Source organism: Pelobates fuscus, chromosome 1 (assembly GCF_036172605.1).
Source record: "Pelobates fuscus isolate aPelFus1 chromosome 1, aPelFus1.pri, whole genome shotgun sequence".
NCBI lineage: Eukaryota > Metazoa > Chordata > Amphibia > Anura > Pelobatidae > Pelobates > Pelobates fuscus.
Window position 1 is genome coordinate 393,308,025 of NC_086317.1, and position 19,043 is coordinate 393,327,067.

Here is a 19,043-nt window from a genome sequence, read left to right on the forward strand (position 1 = left end):
AGCCGTCCTGCTGCTGGGTTGTTGCCCTCCTACGGCCTCCTCCACGTCTCCTGATGTACTGGCCTGTCTCCTGGTAGCGCCTCCATGCTCTGGACACTACGCTGACAGACACAGCAAACCTTCTTGCCCCAGCTCGCATTGATGTGCCATCCTGGATGAGCTGCACTACCTGAGCCACTTGTGTGGGTTGTAGACTCCGTCTCATGCTACCACTAGAGTGAAAGCACCGCCAACATTCAAAAGTGACCAAAACATCAGCCAGGAAGCATAGGAACTGAGAAGTGGTCTGTGGGCACCACCTGCAGAACCACTCCTTTATTGGGGGTGTCTTGCTAATTGCCTATAATTTCCACCTGTTGTCTATCCCATTTGCACAACAGCATGTGAAATTGATTGTCACTCAGTGTTGCTTCCTAAGTGGACAGTTTGATTTCACAGAAGTGTGATTGATTTGGAGTTGCAGTGTGTTGTTTAAGTGTTCCCTTTATTTTTTTGAGCAGTGTATTTTTATTACATATATTTTAATAAAAAATAAATAAAAAATATGTATATATATATATATATATATATATATATATATATATATAGTTATATAATAAATAAAATATATTGTATATATTTTACAGTACACTCATTGGCCCATTTTCACGCCTTTAGGTATATCTGATTCGGTTTCCTTAATCTTTCTTTGCTAATTAAATTCAGCCGAGCCGAAATATGATCAAAATTCGGCCATCCTGAAAATGTTTTGATTTTCTGCAGAAGTGATTCATCCGAAACAAATGTTTCCTCTGTGCACAGTCTAATAATTCATCACTTCTGAAAACCTATTTATTCATGAACACATTCCTTGCTCCTCCATAGCTCAATTATCCTTCTTATGTTGACACCAAATGGCAATGTTCTAGCTAGTTCTTACCAGTTCTCATCCAGCTTTATTAATTTGCATTCAACATTTCATAACTTCCTATCCATGCATTCTCATTTCGCTTACTTCAACTTATCATTATCTTTATTGCCACTATTAATCTAATCTGATTCTACTTGGTTCTTCTGACTGTATAATTACTAATCTAGTAAATGTCAATATTGAATTATTGAAGGGGAACATAAGATGCCACTTATATATAGAATCCGATAAATAATATCCTAAAAAAAAACAAAAACATTTAATCATGTCAAAGAACACATGTATATTGTTTTGTTTAGTAAATGTAATTTTGTTAGCCTTTTTTGTTAAAATATTTAGAGCTCAACTAACAAATAAACATCGCTGCTTGAAATATACTACTTCTGGCATTAAAATTAGAATAATCTTAATTGTTTCTTTCAACAGCAGCATATTGCATTCTGATTTTTGTCAATGATTTATTTCTGAAGCTCTGTTGGAAGGTGGCTTTGGGAAAGAATAAGTTAGCAGATAGTCAGATACAAACGTGGGTAGATATGACACAGGAATATAGAAGAGCTTAGACTTCCAGCCAGCAGAATAGCGAGTCCACGGGTATACAGCCATTAGGGCATGCTGCATGCAGTCTGTAACCTGGTTTAGATGGGGATTGCACTTAGTTATCCTGAACTGGATGAATTTGCAATCTATGAAAAAAGAAAATGTATAATATTTATTAACATCATAAAAATAGTGACATGAACACTCTAGGGCTAGTAATAAATACATATATTTATAACACTAGAGTGTTGGTAAATCTCCCACACCCCTTTGTCTCTCCCTTCCCTGTAAAAAGAGGGTTAATTTACCTATAATTGAGAGGCATGAGGGTCCTTCACCACAGCTCTGCTCTGCCTCTGGAAGATCACCAATAATGATGATACACTGGCCAGTGCAGAGCACTGGAAGACAGGGTGCATGCATAGCATTAGCCAGGCCCGGACTGGCCATCACAGAATCTCCCATGCCGGTCTTTGCAGGGCCGGCACTCTCTGAGTGCTGGCCCTGCAGTAGTACACGGCGGGCCGGTGGGGAGACCAAAGATCTCCCTCACCCGCCCACATACAGTATATTGTGGCCGCCAGCGGGGAGACAGTGAGGGAGACAGCCAGGAGAGGCTCCGCCAGGTTCCTCTCACGAGAGTGAACTCTAGCCCCACAGTGGAGGAGACCAGGAGGAGACAAAGAGAGGGTAGTGGATCTCCCTTAAAAGATCCCAAGGTGTATACCACTAGAGCCAGGTGACCTCTTGGCTCTATATCTTGTGAGTTGCTAATTTGTATTATACAATTATCCATATTTTACAACAAATATCTGCACTATGATTTGATTGTTTGTTATTTGCAGATTATTGTAATAATATTTAACCAACATATTCAACAAATTCGTTTGTACATGTATCTCAGAGCTCCACTTATATTTTGTTTTCTTAGAGTTCACTCACACACACACTGCACCCCTAACACTCACAGCACCCTCACACACACACACTGCATCCCTGACACTCACAGCACACACACTGCACCCCTAAAACTCACAGCAACCTCACTCACACACACAGTACCCCTGACACTCACAGCACACACACACACACACACAGCACCCCTGACACTCACAGCACCCACACACACTGTACCCCTAACACTCACAGCACACACTGCACCCCTGACACTCACAGCACCCTCACACACACACACACACACTGCACCCACACACACACACTGCACCCCTGACACTCACATTACACACACACTGCATTCCTGACACTCAGAGCACCCTCACTCACACACACACACACACTGCACCCCTCAAACTCACAGCACCCTCACTCACACACACACTGCACCCTGAACAATCACAGCACCCTCACTCACACACACTGCACCCCTGACAATCACAGCACCCTCACTAGCACACACACACTGCACCCCTGACACTCACAGCACCCTCACTCAAACACACTGCACCCCTGACACTCACAGCACCCTCAAACACACTGCACCCCTGACACTCACAGCACCCTCACTCACACACACTGCACCCCTGACCCTCACAACACCATCACACAGATACACTGCACCCCTGACACTCACAGCACCCTCACTAACACACACACACACTGCACCCCTGACACTCACAGCACACACATGCACTGCACCCCTGACACTCACAGCACCCTCACTCACACACACACACCGCACCCTCACTCACACACACACTGCACCCCTGACACTCACAGCACCCTCACACACACACACACTGCACCCCTGACACTCACAGCACCCTCACACACACACACACACACACACACACACACACACTGCATCCCTGATACTCACAGCACACACACTGCACCCCTAAAACTCACAGCACCCTCACTCACACACACAGTACCCCTGACACTCACAGCACACACACACACACACACACTGCACCCCTGACACTCACAGCACCCACACACACTGTACCCCTAACACTCACAGCACACACACTGCACCCCTGACACTCACAGCACCCTCTCACACACACACACACACACACACTGCACCCACACACACACTGCACCCCTGACACTCACATTACACACACACTGCATTCCTGACACTCACAGCACCCTCACTCACACACACACACACTGCACCCCTCAAACTCACAGCACCCTCACTCACACACACACTGCACCCTCACACAAATACAGCACCCATACCCACATAGCACCCTCACACAAACACAGCACCCATAACTCACACATGGCACACACACTACACCCCTCACACACACACTGCACAATATGCTTTCCTTTTTTTTTGTCTCCTGGTATCTCATCTGTGGAGACACCAGAGACAAATTTCAAGCAAACACAGTGCCAGCATGTTATTAAAAATTGCGTGCGCCGTGCAGAACAAATACAGGGTCTTTTTCTCATGCTAGAGCTCTTCAGCAGAGCTCTGCGCATGGTCTACCCTGGAAGAGCATTGAACCAACATGCTCACTTTGTGATAAGGCGCACTTGTCATTGGTGATGACAAAACACACCCTATCTGGCCCCGCCCCCTTTTTAGTGGGCTGCTGTAATTTACAAGTGCTCGGGCCGAATTTTCTTCCCTGTCCTGCCCTGGCATTAGCTGTACCTCTATGATATGCATTGGCATCTGCTTTGTGATAGGGCACAAAACAATTAAGAAGATAACCCTCTTGGCTGTCTTATAGTGGTGCTAAGTTGCACCCTTCCATCTGTCAAAGATCTGATTTCTGTTGAAGTATAAAAGAGAGCTAGATGAAGTAGTTTAAAGGTTTGGAGTATAAGCTGCCTATATCAGGTCTCCCAAATTTTAGCATGCTCTGCCACCCTCCCGATTTAGTTCGCTGGAGCAGTGCATTTGGGAAAATCATAATTAGACACGCTGCAGCAGCAGGCACTTACATCGTATGCTTCAGCAGCTCTCTGCATGGTCATATAGGTTGGAGTTTGGCTGGGAGGCTGTCTATCAGCCTGGTCTGCATTATGAAAGGGTGACATGCCCATTCAGTAGGTGGGCTTGCTGTGGACACATCAACTTGCTGGGGGAGCCTGTCCCTTATGGGCATTGCCAGTGACAAACATTGCCTCCAAAAGGCCTGTACTAACTCCATACCTTCCAATATTGGAAGTTATGTTATATCAAATATGTCTAAGCTTAACATTCAGTGGTGGTACACATGGAATGCTAACTCCAGTCACAAAGGTCTTGTGTTGGGTGCACACTTGCAAGTAAAGGCTACTTGGATGTCATTGTACTTTCTGTGCATGGCTGAAACAGCCCAAAATGCACCAACATGACCAAGACTTGATATGGATTCCCAATAATGCATTTTTCACTTCCATACCTTGCTATCTCAGTATGGAAGAGAGAAAGATTATCTCTACTTTACATTTTATTTATTTTCCCAATAATCATTCACAGGAATCAAACAAATGACCTCAACCATTAATAACTGAAGTGAACAAATAAAACACTTCCTTTTTTTTATTTTTTTATTTTTTATTTACTTACAGTCCAGGAAATACTGCTGTCCATAGCTTTCTTGGACTGACTGAGGAACTCTTCTCCAAACGTCATGAATACTTTGTAGTGTGGCCTGCACATCTGTAGCTGGGGTCGTGTAAGACCCAGGTTCAATGATAGAAACTTTGACACCAAATGGCTGAACTTCACGTCTGAAAAAGAAAAAAAATATATCATATCGTGGGTATAATAAGGAGTTATACTTCCAGGATAGAGCTGCTATATGCTGCTGTCACAATTAATCCAGCCCCTCTCCAATTAACGATATGCCAAGAGAGGAGCCAGTGAGAGAGAATTACAGATTTTCGCAACTTCTTTCCCACCATGTCAGTGTTCAAGAGGCGGCTGGGAGAAGTAACAAAACATGACCGTAGTAGCTCCACCATTTTTTTACGGCACGATTTTACCATAAAACAAGGTGACCCTGCTTTATCTTATGAATTGGAATATCAATGAACTTCCAACTCAGACCTTAGGACATTTTTGGGGGGATGACAGACCTGTTTTGAGTAACTTCTTTACTGTAATTTCAACTGTCAAATAAATTAACTATCCCACCATACAGAGGCAATAATCTCTTCTATGACTCCGAATTAAAGTCAGTAAGCCTGACTCTGCAGCATATCGGTAATTGTTCTATGATGCAAAGTAGCTACATGGTTCAACTTATTACTTCTTCTATTGATTATTTACATCTATGTTTCAATCAATATTGCCAAAGATCATCTTTGCATAATTATCATTAAAATAAATAATTTTGTTAATGTTACCTTAAGGAGTCAGAGAAGGCTTCTATAGCATGCTTGGAAATCGTGTATCCACCACCTGCAAAAGCCAGTCTACCCATGACACTGGACACATTAACAATACGTCCCCTCGATGTTTTAATGAGCGGAAGAAGACTGAGTGTCATATTGATCGTCCCCAGGAGATTCACATTCAGTACTTTAACAAAATCCTCCACTGTCAGCCATTCATTTGGGGCTGCAGGTCTTGTGATCCCAGCATTATTCACTAGGCCCCAAAGACCTTTTAGGAAAAAAAATTAAAAAGTTATCTTTTTGTATCACATTTATACATTAATAACTGCTAGCTATAACGTAAAAATTGCTAAATCTTTACTAGAAATGGGCTTTCTTAGGGATGATTGAAAACAATGGTTTTGTCTGGAGCCTTTTTTCTCAACCAGTTGTATGTATACCCCAAGAGGTATACGCACCAAAGGCATGGGGTACAGCAAGAGCTGGCCAGCTGACCACCTTAGCACTCACAGCATCTGCCTATCCAGACAGCATGTGCCTACTCTGCCCTAGAAAAGAAATGGAAAGGGAACTGTAATCTTCACGATCTTTCCACACTGCTCCCTAGTGTGCCCTGCGGTGGTGCCGAGAGCCAGGTTATGACTTCACTATGGCCCCCCTTTCACTAAACATCGCGCGAGTGAGCAGTGCTGGAAGAGCATGAAGATTATACAAGCCTCACACTGGACCCAAGGGAAAGTATTCACTACAGCTATTTCAAATATAGGGAGGCTGCTGGACTTAAATAAAAATAAATATCTTGTGAGTGTGTATGAGAGAATGTGTATGTATTTGTCAGTGTTTGTCAAATCAGTGAGAGTGTGTGTCAGTGAGTGTGTCTGTCAGTGTGTGTCAAATCAGTGATAGTGTGTGTCAAATCAGTGAGACTGTGCCTGTCAATAAGTGTGTCCTCTGTGTGTTAATGTGTGTATCAGTGTCCTCTGTGTGTAAGGGTGTGCGTGTATAAATGTGTGTATCAGTGCCCTCTGTGTGTAAGTGTGTTCGTCAGTGTCCTCTGTGTGTAACTATTATGTGTGTATTATATTTTCATTTTGTGACTTTTATATTTCAGAATCATTGTTTATACACTCCTCTTCACAAACACAATATTCACATTATCTCATATTTAATTTAAAATATTCTCCAATATGGAATTAACCTAAATATCAGTGTCCACATGTTTCATTTGGAATTTAAGTTAATTAAAATTACTTTCCTGAGGCTGCATTACTTGGGCATTTTTAGACCTGGAGGGTTATTTCTTTGTAAAAGGTTGAGAAACGGTTGTCTAAAGCACAAAACCAAATGTTTTGGTTTTGCTGAACTTTCAGAAGAATGTTCCGCTCCAAAAGGCAACTGGATGGAAATGCTTAAAATAATGTCAATGTAAGGTCTCACACTGCACGTTTAATACCACATTGTAGCTAACACAAATGGGGTTGTGCTGCTTATTTTAATATTGTTTCTGGTTGGATAAAATGTGGACTTTTTAAACAATTCATACATGGTTCATTTGTTCTGGGTTCTTAGGGCTGGTTAAATGCCCACGTGGACTTATGATCCAAAGAAAGGTGTAAGTGAGACAGTACATTGGGAAATTTGAAAGTAGTGTTAGCTTGTGGTAGCAGGGTATGTATCGGCATTGTTTACTCAAATATGAATTATGGTGAGCCAATAGCTAGGCTTTTCAATAAATACTGCATTTTATTCAGACCACAAAATATGGTCAAACTCACTGGATTCCAACCAGATTAGTGCAATTTACATATTTCCTAAAACTGGATCTTGCCAAATACATTTACTGCTATTTAGTTGGAAAAAAAAAGAAATTTCAGCAGTTCAAGTGTTAATTAATGTGGCATTTGTGTATATGTATGTGTGTCAGTGTGGATATGTGTGTGTTAGTGTGTATCTGTGTCACTGTATGTGTGTGGCTGCATATTTGCATAGTTCCCATCATTTACATTCAAACATCAAAACTACATACATTCACATCAAATGCCCATACTACATAAAAGCACACTGTTGCAATCACCCACACTACATACATCTGTATTAAAACATCCACATGATATACAAACACACCCCTGCATTCACACCAAAACTACATACAAAAATACTGTTTCATTCAAACACGAACAATACATGCAAACACACCCCTGTAGTCAACACAACACACAAATTTACGCCACTGCTTTCAAGTGGGAACAGTACATACAAATACAACTGCATCCAAATGCCAACACTACACACAAATAGACCCCTAAGTCCACACATATTCCATATAAAACATACAGACACTGCCCACAAATAAAAACCTGTAAGAAGGGGCAAATAGTAGATACCCTGCTGGCAATGCATTGTGGGAGATGTATGACAGACCAGGATCTACATCTGCATTTGGCCACCCTTGCACCAGGGCCCTCTCTACTTTAGTCCTACCACATGAACTCTGGCTTTTACTAATCCCTACTGATCATTTGACATTCAAGAAAACAACATATATGTACTTTAATATTTCTCAAAATCACCTTTATCATTCACATTGTGAAAAACCCACTTGGTAGCAGAGCTCACACTCTGGCTATCAGCGACATCCAGGATTATTGTCTGCAGTCTATGTGATGTATCCTTCTTCAGATCCTCAGCCCCTCTTTCAGTTAAACAAGCTGCCAATACCAGCATCCCACGCCGGTCCAACTGCTTTGCCAGCAGGTTCCCAAATCCAGTGTCGCATCCAGTGATTAGTACATATTTATCAGAGAGATTCTGCAGTATCCTGCTCTGTCTGTACCATCTATACAGGAGGATCAAACTCAGAACTACCACCAGCAGAGGGAGCCACATGATTAAAGATATTATTTGTCACTGTAAAACATAAAGCAGATTTACCAGTAAGATTTACTGTAATATTATTATTACTATTTTTATTTATAAAGCGCCAACAAATTCTGCAGCGCTGTACGATAGCTGTGCTAAAAATCAAGTATTTACAACAATAACAAAGAGCTTTTATTCTAAAATGAGTGGGGGTAAAATGATAAGAGGTAAGGGTGTATTCTCAAGAGTGAAATTAAATTATAACTCACAATCAGTTATAAACTTCAAAACATTAGCTGTCTTAAAATGTCTATAGCGTTCCTTTTTTATATGGCATTTGTTTCTGTGTTTATTTGACAGAAAACAGAGAGCTATTGCTAAAATCCTTACTAAGATGCTAGCATGGTGCATCCACAAACAGTGTGAGTGTGTGTGTGTGAGTAGGGTTTGAGGATTCAATAATGTTTTTATTACTAAACCAATTTCAATGATATTATATACAATGAATGCTCAAAGTATGGAGATTTGTTTGACTGGGTACGGAAGATGACATCGTATAAATGAGATCCGTATGACGTCAAAGCTGTGTTCCTTCTATTGCATTGTACATAATATTAGTTAAAGTTTGTGGCTCTAGCGCTCAAATTTCTGCATTGATATTCTCTTTGAGTTGCTCAAGTATACGCTGCTTGTTCATGTACAACAGCTCCTTCAGATATCCAAAAAAAACTATTGTATCCATTTCCAACTTTGGCACAGCAAGAGAAAACATCCTTATGGCAATCAGATTTCTCCTTGGATCAGCAACCTGTTCACATACGTATATTATTTATTACTGGCATTTGTAAAGCGTTGACATATTCTGCAGCACTGTGCAATTAGGGGAGAATGTACAATATACACATACAAATACAAAATTAAAATAGGGCCCTGCCGTGGGGCTGAAATCTAACCATTGAAATCTTTTCTGTACTCACTTGATTTTAGCGTCAATTTCCCTTGGCGCTGGGTTGGTGCCTCCTCTGACGTCACCAAACTGGGGGAGCTAACGGGCATGCCCAGCTAATGCGGTAAGCGCATTAGGCCCTCCCCATAGGAATGCATTGCTGAAATGCTTTTCTATGGGGATTTTACTGATGCTAAATGTCCTCATTCAGCACCTGAGTATATCCAGCATCCGTTAGGTGCCCAAAAGCTGCCTAGCAAGCAGGAAGTGCCTCTGGCGGGTGGCTGTCTGATTGACAGCCACTAGAGGCAGTCTTGATCTTGAAATGTAATGACTGCAGTTTCTCAAAAACTGCAATTATTTACATTGCAGGACTAAGGGGGGCAGGGACACTCTACCCAGAACACATCAATGAGATGAAGTGGTCTGGGTGCCTACAGTGTCCATTAAAATATAAAATTATGTTACTACCCATAAGGGTACTTAGGTATGGTTTTGAGGGATGTGCATAACTTGACTTGACATTTTTTGTCAAAAAGATTTTTGTCCACTAATTACTGTTGGATGATATATTGTGGAAGACTCTATTTTGTGCCAAAAAAATCTTTACTTTTTTTACATATGCACTGTGCATTGCTATAGCATTCATTACTTTGGACCCCTTTTCATGTGTGTTCCATCTCAAGTGTGTTTGGTGGGTGATTTCTTCCCCCTTACTTTTCAGATATGCTTGATTGTATTTAATTAATCAAGTATGTGTGGCAAGCAATTGCTTTCTTTTCAGATGTGCTTCATTGTATCTATGTCTTTAATTGCCTATGAAGTCTCCTACATGTTTTTTATCCATACAGCGATTTAATTTGTTAATTCCATTGATTGATGTATTATTGATTCATTGTTGTAATTATGTGTGCTATATAATTGTGTTTGTCACATACATTTGTCAGCTTGATAAAGACCACACTGGTCGAAACGTTGTTTTGCACATTTTTGGGACAAAAAATGCCTGAAATTGAACCTTTGGAGTGCCCTTATCCTTTCTTTTGAATTATTACATTTGGGATTTGGTGCTGAACCCGGATCTGGTTGCACCCTGGTTCTAAGGTTGGAAGATTGAGTGCAGTTCCTGTGTTACATTAATAACAGTGTATCTGTCAGTGAGTGTATTGGTTTTAAATAGGAAGATAAATTTAGAAGGGGGAGGGGGTGAGGGGGCATGCTCGAGTTTTGTCATACCTTGGGCAGCACAAAACCAGAGTACACCACTGTACCTACTACTGCACACCTCTGTATACCTATATATATATATTCTGCACACCTCTGTATATTTTAGTGTGTGTGTCTGACACTGAGTGAGTGTGCATCTGACACTGAGTGTGCATGTGTGTCTGTCAGTGAGTGTGTATGTGTGTCTGTCAGTGAGTGTGTATGTGTGTCTGTTGGTAAATGTGTGTGTCTGTCGGTGAGTGTGTGTGTAACTGTGAATGAGTGAGTGTGTGTGTCTGTGAATGTGTATGTTTCCGTGAAAGTGTGTGTAGGTTAAACAGTGTGTGTGACAATAACAGTGTATCTGTCAATGAGTGTATGTCAATGCATGCATCAGTGAGGGTGTGTGTCCATCAGGCAAGGAGTCTGTTGGTTTTAAATAGGAGGAAAAATTTATAAGGGGGAGGGGGTGAGGGGGCATGCTCGAGTTTTGTCATACCGTGGGCAGCACAAAACCATAATACACCACTGTGACTACTACTGCACACCCCTGTACCTATATCTATTCTGCACACCTCTGTATATCTATATATATTCCATGGTGGTCAGCTTTATTCCCTGGTGATCCCGTGGGTTGCTATGGCTGCAGGGCAGCAAGTGGGTTCTAGTAGAAATACTGACCATGATGTGCATTCACAGCTGGTGCACATTCAAGGATCTTGTGATGTCAGTGATGTACAATGCTATTTTCCATGATAATTAGGTATATTACACTGATTGGCTAGATCAGTGCTCCCCTGGGTAGGTGGAGAAAATGCAGGAAAGATATAACAGGTAAACATAAAAGAAAATCTTATATAGCTGCCTATTCTGCCTGCACAATGAGATAACTGTCTCTTCAAACACTTTGCATGAGTGAGGGCTGGCCAGTATTCATGATACATTAACTGTCATCTCTCTCTGATTTATCCCATTGCCTCCAAATGAGACACATGTCAAGAACATGTGAGTGCCTTTGCTCTTATTGTTTTTTAACCAGTAAAACTTTTTTATTTTATTTTATTCTGCTGTTGTCCTTTGTGGGGAGAGAAAGTGCCTTATCACCAAGAACCAGTGGAGATAGCCTGAATAAGCTCATTATTCACATGCTTTTACAGCCAGAGCCTGCTTCCTAAGGCTCTGCAGATCGTGAGTGACCCATTACCTCTGTTTTCACTCTGCTTTTTAAGTGTAACAGTATTATACTATGCTTTTTTCTTGAATTCTAGGTCGAAATCAGGATTCACTGAATATAAGTATAATCTGTTCATTATTTATTTTTTGTTGCACCTCCCTAAATCCAATTTGCTATTTTCTATGTATGTCTATTGTGCTTTTTTGGTGATTCTGTAGCACTTGGGAGTAGCTGCATCTTCTCTGAACAGCGCCAATCCACCCATTTATTTTTCCTGGTTTACCAGGAATTATATCTTTGTTTCTTTTTACATGTCAAGAACAACCACTCAAACAAACAGAGAAGCACTAAAATGACAAACAGATATTTTTTTTAACACAACAGACATTGTACCAAAAAATGCAACTCAGCACTAACATGTAACAAAATATTTCCAGTCTGCAAAAATGATACTACCAATCTGCAGTAGATTTAGGTGAATGTAATTGTATAAAATGAAATTCTCGAATGAAGCATTACTTACATTTATGATGTTGTCCAGACTCTACTATTTAGTTAGGTGTGGATAAATGTTCCATTAGCCAAGCTCCAGTGTTCAAGTCTACCTGATTGCTTAATAACTACCAGAAGCATTTCACAACAGCTCAGATACTTGTATAGAAATTGCCATAATGAGACTGCAGAGAAATGTGAAACAAGTCATAGTTATACTCTAGAAGGGCACCCTTTGAGTTCTTGTTACAGAATTAATGTTAAGCCAATACGAATGTGATGTTTCCAGTCCAGATGTGTTTTGGATGGCAATGGATTTGCAGTGATTATCATTGTCTACAACTGGTAAAAGTGCCTCTAAAGAAACAAAGCAAGTGTTTGTGCTATCAGGAAATGCCTTGAGGACTGAAATAAAATGCTTGCGTATGAGAGAATGCCAACAGTATTTCCAAACGAATCAAGAAATAGAAATATAATTCTAGATGTAGACTTGCCAATAATTCTCTAACAGTTAACACTACAGAAAGAGGCAGAAACAAATAAAGAACCAAGAGCCAGCTTAAAAGTCACAAATGCCATCTCAAATAAAACAATAAAAGTAAACTAGCGTGTTTATCTCCCATGTTAAAATTAGTGTAGGACCCACCAATATTGGGGTACTGTGACTTAGTGGTGGGCTTAATATGATATGGCCATATGCAGGGGTGGATTGGGCCGGGGGACAGGGAGGCAATTGCCCTCCAGGCCGCCCTAAATCATTTGAAAAACAGCCACTACAGGGCCGATCCTGAGCGCCCAGGCGCCAGGAGGTGGGGGTCGCTGCGCGGAGAAGGCTGATGGCATGGCTTGTCATAGGGAGCCCAGCAGGTGGCTAGCTGGCCACCTAAGGGTGCCCCCTAGCACGGCAGAGTAGGCACCTGCTTGTCCCAGATGGTAGGTGCCTACTGTCCAGCAACATATCGGCTGGGTGAGGAAGGAGGCAGGCGGCGAAGGAGCACTGACTGTGCTGATGATCTTCCGGTGTCATTCCGGAGGGAGCAGAGGGAGCGAGGGAGCAGAGAGGAGCAGGAAGATCATAAAAGCCACTCGGCCCCGGGGAGAGGACCCAAAGGACTCCTAAAGGTAGGAGAAACAAGCAAAAGAATTAATATGTGAGTGTGTGTGTGTCTGAAAGTAAGTGTGTCTGTCAGTAAGTGTGTGTGTGTGTGTGTCTGAAGAAGTGTGCCTCTGAAGAAGCCCTATCAGGCGAAACGCGTTAAGTGGGACATTTATCTTTTATACCTTTTATGTTTTTTGTTTATATTTTGTTTATATTAAAGTATACTTTTAAAGTTACTTTTTATATTCATTTTTTTTACCTCCTGGATCCAGTATATCCTTGGTGGGGATTATACCACCTAAGCTGATCTCTAGCATTTGTAAGTACAATACTATCCATTACTTATGCTATTATTGGTACTTACTTCACCATTGGCTGCTATTTCCTTTTTTTGCATATACCACGCATATTGCACTTTGGAAGCACCTGTACGTACCACAACAACATATCCTAAGACGGGGATTGTACCGTCCAAGCGCTTCACAGCTGAGCTCTGTTATAGCTCGTATAAATGTGAGTGGATTATATATAGCTATACTCACCACCGCTAAAAAAAAATTAACTACTGTATTGCACTATTGTTTTTTATTCTCTGTTTTATTCCGAGGTTCGGTTTCTTCTAGATATACTTGAGAACATATGTATGTATATTTTGCACCTATAAAATACTAGGCGCGGGATACACTTTCCTTTTGGCTCTGACAACATTGAAAGTCGAAGCCCTGAAGGAGCGGGTATGGCAAAGAGCTACTGATTAGCACAACATCAATATCCGTTATAAAACCAGGAAAAGGTGGGCATGGATGGTGAGCTGATTCGGTGGTGCAATGGGCCACTTGACTGGATTTGCCCCCCAGGCCTCAGGCTGCCAGCTCTCCCCTGGCCATACGGTGTAACTGAATCCCCATATTTGATTGCTTAGATTGATGGTTTTAAGTAGCCTGGTCAATTTTCAAGTAGTATTTTTTTTCTGTGTGTGGTTTCTTAATATCTATTTTAACACTGCAGAAAAAAAGCAGAAACAAATAAATAACCAAGAACCAGATCGGGGACTGAAACATTGCACTCACATCTTCAGTGATCTGTGGGTACATGTACTGGCTTAAAGGTCACAAATGCCATTTTAAATAAAATAATAAAAGTAATGCAAAACTATGAAAGCTATCAGCTCATTACAGAGAAGAAAATAAACAAAAGTAAAAAGTGATTTTTTTTTTACTTGTTATGTTATCAGTTTTACTATGTGATATTGTAATACAGTGCTAATAGCTCAATTAATTGGTCTAATTGTTTAACAAGGAATCGGCATTGATAACAAATCAAGTTGGGGGCGTTTGTTTCTGGCGTTTGTCCTGCTAGTGCATAAAACACTTATTTATTTTGGGCTATGGTTTAACTATTAGAAAAGTGTTTTCAGGTGAATTCCTATGTTTCCGTTAAAGTGTCAACAGATATTCTTTGAAAGGATTGTTATTTCTTAAACTTGACAGTTTAATATAATGTTTAGGTCCCCTTTTACCAAACTGATAATGGTAGAAGTATTTGAATTATGGTATTAGTGAATATCAAATGAAAAGTTGTAATGTACTCAGATATTTGAAATGAGTGTGTAAAGCAAAATACAAAAACCCTACAAACACTTCTGCAGAGGCTTCCCAATAAAATAATAATAATAATAATTTAGTTTCATATTGCCAATAATGAGATGACTATAGTGTCCACAATTCAAATCAGAGTTTGTGATTATATAGATAACTAATTTATTAATAATCACACATTCACATGTAACCTCATTGTGCATGGCAGAGATTGAGAATGCTCAGACCTGAACTAGTCCCGTAATAGAACAAAGTCCAAAGAAACTACCATAAGTGGAATTAGAATAAACATAAACTTATTGTCTGCTTTTAGAAGCCACTACTGTTTCTGGAAGTATAAGACTGGGTGTTTCTGCTTTGTGTCTGGATTTGGTGAGCTAACAGAGATCACATAATATATGAAATCAGGACCCCCACTGTCATCTCCAGTTATGTTTCACTTCTCATAATTTAAACAAATGGATATCAGGAAGCACGCCAAGCACAGCAGCCTAATACAGGAACCAGAAACTGAAAAAAAAGCATGTGATAGCAGACACAGAAATGTGAGACCAAGATTAGTCGTGGACACAAAATAACACATAGAGTAAAAACAGAAGGGACTACATAGAACAAGAGCATCATACTCCATCAGGCTGTCTTAGACAGGCATGGGGGCAGTTCACCGCCCCAATAACAACTGGTCGCTGGAAACAATTTGGAAAACCAAGGTTATCATTAAAGACTGAACTGTAATACATTTGAGTTTTGAGTTTTAATTTAGCTACATTATAACCTTTAATAAATTAACCCCAATGCGTTTCTTCTATTCCAGCCATATGCATTTATTCTTATAGTACAGACAGTGCACTGCTAGGGCACCATGTTGATACATGCATGGTGCAATCAGGAGATCAGTGGTCTGGAAACTGGAACTATTCTTACAGCTATCTTGAACAGTTATTCATCAAGTTCTTTCGTCTTTATGTTTTCCCCATTATGATCTATTCAATCAGCGGCAAAGACCTTGAAAGATTGCAGTTATCCAAGTGTATTGCATGCCTAACCCTGTCTCTAATCTGTTTCTCATTTAGACTGTGGTATAAGAACAAGAAGTGATATATATTCACCAAGTTAGATTTCCAAGTTTGATAGGAAGCATTGCGGGAAGACCAATTCTAGGCCAAAATACTCAAAATGGAGCATCACTCAGGAACACATTGTATGTTATATTTATTTATTATATTAGTTCAGTGGTCCTTATTCCCTGAGTCACAGCCCCAAATTTGGTCTCCAAAAAATGTCAGTGGGTCACCAGTGGTTTAACAGGCACATATTCATCTGATCCCAGGCAACTACCCACAATATATTATTTATGGTATCGTTAACGCCTTCTCTATTGAAGTGGAGAGCCCTTTTGACAGTGAAAAGAGAATAATAATAATAAAAAAAAAAACAGTTTTTTACAATAACTAGATTGAGTTGTACTAATCCACCAGAAGATAGAAAAATCTGTCAAATGCTTCTTAATCACTGTATCACGTGAACTCATACTCTTTCTCCTTCTCTTCCAACAGTCACCAGCTTCTTTCACAGGATGGCATACTGAATGGAAAGATATCTTCCCAAAAGAGAGTCCCAGAACATTAAAAAAAATGCAAACTAATAAAACATAGTGCAATAATAGCACGTCCTTTCTTAGTACTCCCAGAATGTGAAAAATTGGGATAAGAAACAGCAAGTTATTGGCAGGCAAACAAACGGTGAAAGATACATGAGACGAAAAGGGCTCAGCTCTCTTTTTCTGATCTAGGAGGCATAATGTCTTGAACAGTATATCTATATGTTTCTCTCTATTCTGCTTTGAGGTCTGAAAAGATTGTTTGTATTCTAATATAACGTAGACAAGGAGGAGCAACCTTAATAAGCTTCAAAGCGACACATCAAGAGCTGTTTTAAATACACACTGCTTTATGTAACTTTAAAATTTGGGGATTATTACCAATTTATTAAATGTCTTTACTGCTCTACTGCACCTTTCGTGCTTGTTTTCACGTTTTCTTGATGTAAGTCATGCCTCAAGATATAATCATGAAAAGCTATTGTTCTAAAACCTAGAACTCAACATTTTTATATTTTAATTTTAGTAGGATGTGCTTTCATTAATTAAGATAGTAATGATGACTTATATTCTTGGTTACATGATAGGTATCACATTAAAATCAGTGCCCTTTCAACATTCTGTTTATAGACACAAACGAGGACATAGGCAAACAGGCAAACAGTGGGTAATTTACAGATAGGGTTAGTGTGTTAGTGTTATGGATAGGGTGCTACAAATGGTTGCAATTAGCAGCTGCCCTCTTTAATTCAGCCGTCTACCATATACTGATAGAGTGCCCGAGGAGCTTGGGAGACAGAATCACATTGTTTCTGTATTCTTATATGGCAACAGCATATAAAACTGTACCTGGGAGCACAACTAATCTCTGGCAGGCGGACATTTGTGGCATGAGAGAGAGAGAGAGAGAGAGATGAATTATTTAGACCTATTAAAAGCAAAATCTCATTCTAAATTTGCAAACGTTCAATGAGATTCTGTGAGATTCTCTATTATTTTGCACATCTGTATTTAATCATTCACAATAATATTGCTATATATACACATCATCAATCACAATATATTAGAACAATACAATTCTTATAATTAACTAATATTGTTGTTAGTAAATATTATAAGGATTTCCCTATCCTGGTTAACTCTATGCTGCTCTATCATCTTCCTTCCAACAGCTAATCGTTGATTCATTGCCATGTGTTTTTCTCATACGGTGAGGAAATGAGAGCCATTAAATGAGTATGTTCAAAATAGTCACACTAAAAATATATTTTATGAATAGACAAAGCAAGGAACTATGGGTACATTGCTCACATCTTTTTAGTACATATTTTTGTCATCTTTAAAACATACAACAAGAAAGTGTTATTTACTTTTATAAATAAATAGCCACTCAAACTATTACATTGTACCCCTGAATTGAGAAAATCCACAAATGAAACATTTCTATTGCGAAATTTTAATATTCAAAGCATTATCTTATCCACATACAGTACACAACAAAAACATTAAACACAAAACATATCTATCAATCAGCACTGCTAAATTCTTTACTGTTTTTTGTTCTTGTAATATATAAAAGCTCAAACACACCTGCCCCAAATTCTTTGTGTTCTTTGTCTATTAATTCCAGCTGGGAAATATAAATTAGTCCAACGCAAAGCATGCTTGCTAATCGCAAGCTGCAATTAGAAATATATCACAAAATTTTACTAGCATCTCCAAAACAAAACACGCCTTGATTATATGCTTGAAAGAGAACAAACATGGAAAATGTGATATACTGTACCGTATAGTAATGGGAGGAAATATCTTTCACAGTCGAGGAAGTGCTATTACAGGAGGGTATGCTTTGAAACTCAAGGGTAAGTAGACACATGGGAAAAAGTAAGGAAGTACTTCTACACGGAAAGGGTGTTGTATTCACGGAATACCATCCCATCAAAGGTGGTACAGGCGGATACAGTGGAAGAGTTCAAAAACATTTGGTATTTCAACAATTAGATGCTAAAATGAAGGAGAATGAAGTGCATTACAAAGATTAACAGAGCATGGATTTTATAACCGTAGGTCCATGTTGGCTCCCTTTCGTGTGTCATGTCTCTCGTTCTCTGTCAGTCTGCTTTTTCATCACATGTCTGTTCCCCACTTCTCTGTCCACACCATTCTTTTCCATTCTTCTTTTTCCAAGTTAGCTCGTTTTACACCAACCAACAGCCATTTGTCCTGTCTTTCTTTTTATTTATTACTGGTATTTATAAAGCGCCAACAGATTCCGCAGCACTGAATCTTTGTTTCTATGTTAATATTCTTTCCA

General features: G+C 39.8%; 1 protein-coding gene across 1 annotated transcript; it reads right to left on the bottom strand.

Annotated features, from left to right (window-relative positions):
* Positions 1 to 1,188: 1,188 nt before the first annotated feature.
* Positions 1,189 to 18,561, bottom strand: LOC134596336 (17-beta-hydroxysteroid dehydrogenase type 6-like). Its single transcript, XM_063444763.1, has 5 exons — positions 18,516 to 18,561; positions 8,326 to 8,662; positions 5,765 to 6,023; positions 4,983 to 5,146; positions 1,189 to 1,596 (listed from the first exon to the last, which is right to left on the bottom strand). The coding sequence occupies exons 2-5, from the start codon at positions 8,639 to 8,641 to the stop codon at positions 1,361 to 1,363; spliced, it is 975 nt and encodes a 324-aa protein (XP_063300833.1). The 5' UTR covers positions 8,642 to 8,662; positions 18,516 to 18,561; the 3' UTR covers positions 1,189 to 1,360.
* Positions 18,562 to 19,043: the final 482 nt, after the last annotated feature.

Excerpts from the sequence above, each read along its gene's own strand:
- LOC134596336 (XM_063444763.1), bottom strand. The coding sequence starts at position 8,641 with ATGTGGCTCCCTCTGCTGGTGGTAGTTCTGAGTTTGATCCTCCTGTAT. Across the intron at positions 6,024-8,325 it reads TCACAATGTGAATGATAAAG|GTCTTTGGGGCCTAGTGAAT; the intron begins GTGATTTTGAGA and ends TTTTCCTAAAAG. Across the intron at positions 5,147-5,764 it reads GCCTTCTCTGACTCCTTAAG|ACGTGAAGTTCAGCCATTTG; the intron begins GTAACATTAACA and ends TTTCTTTTTCAG.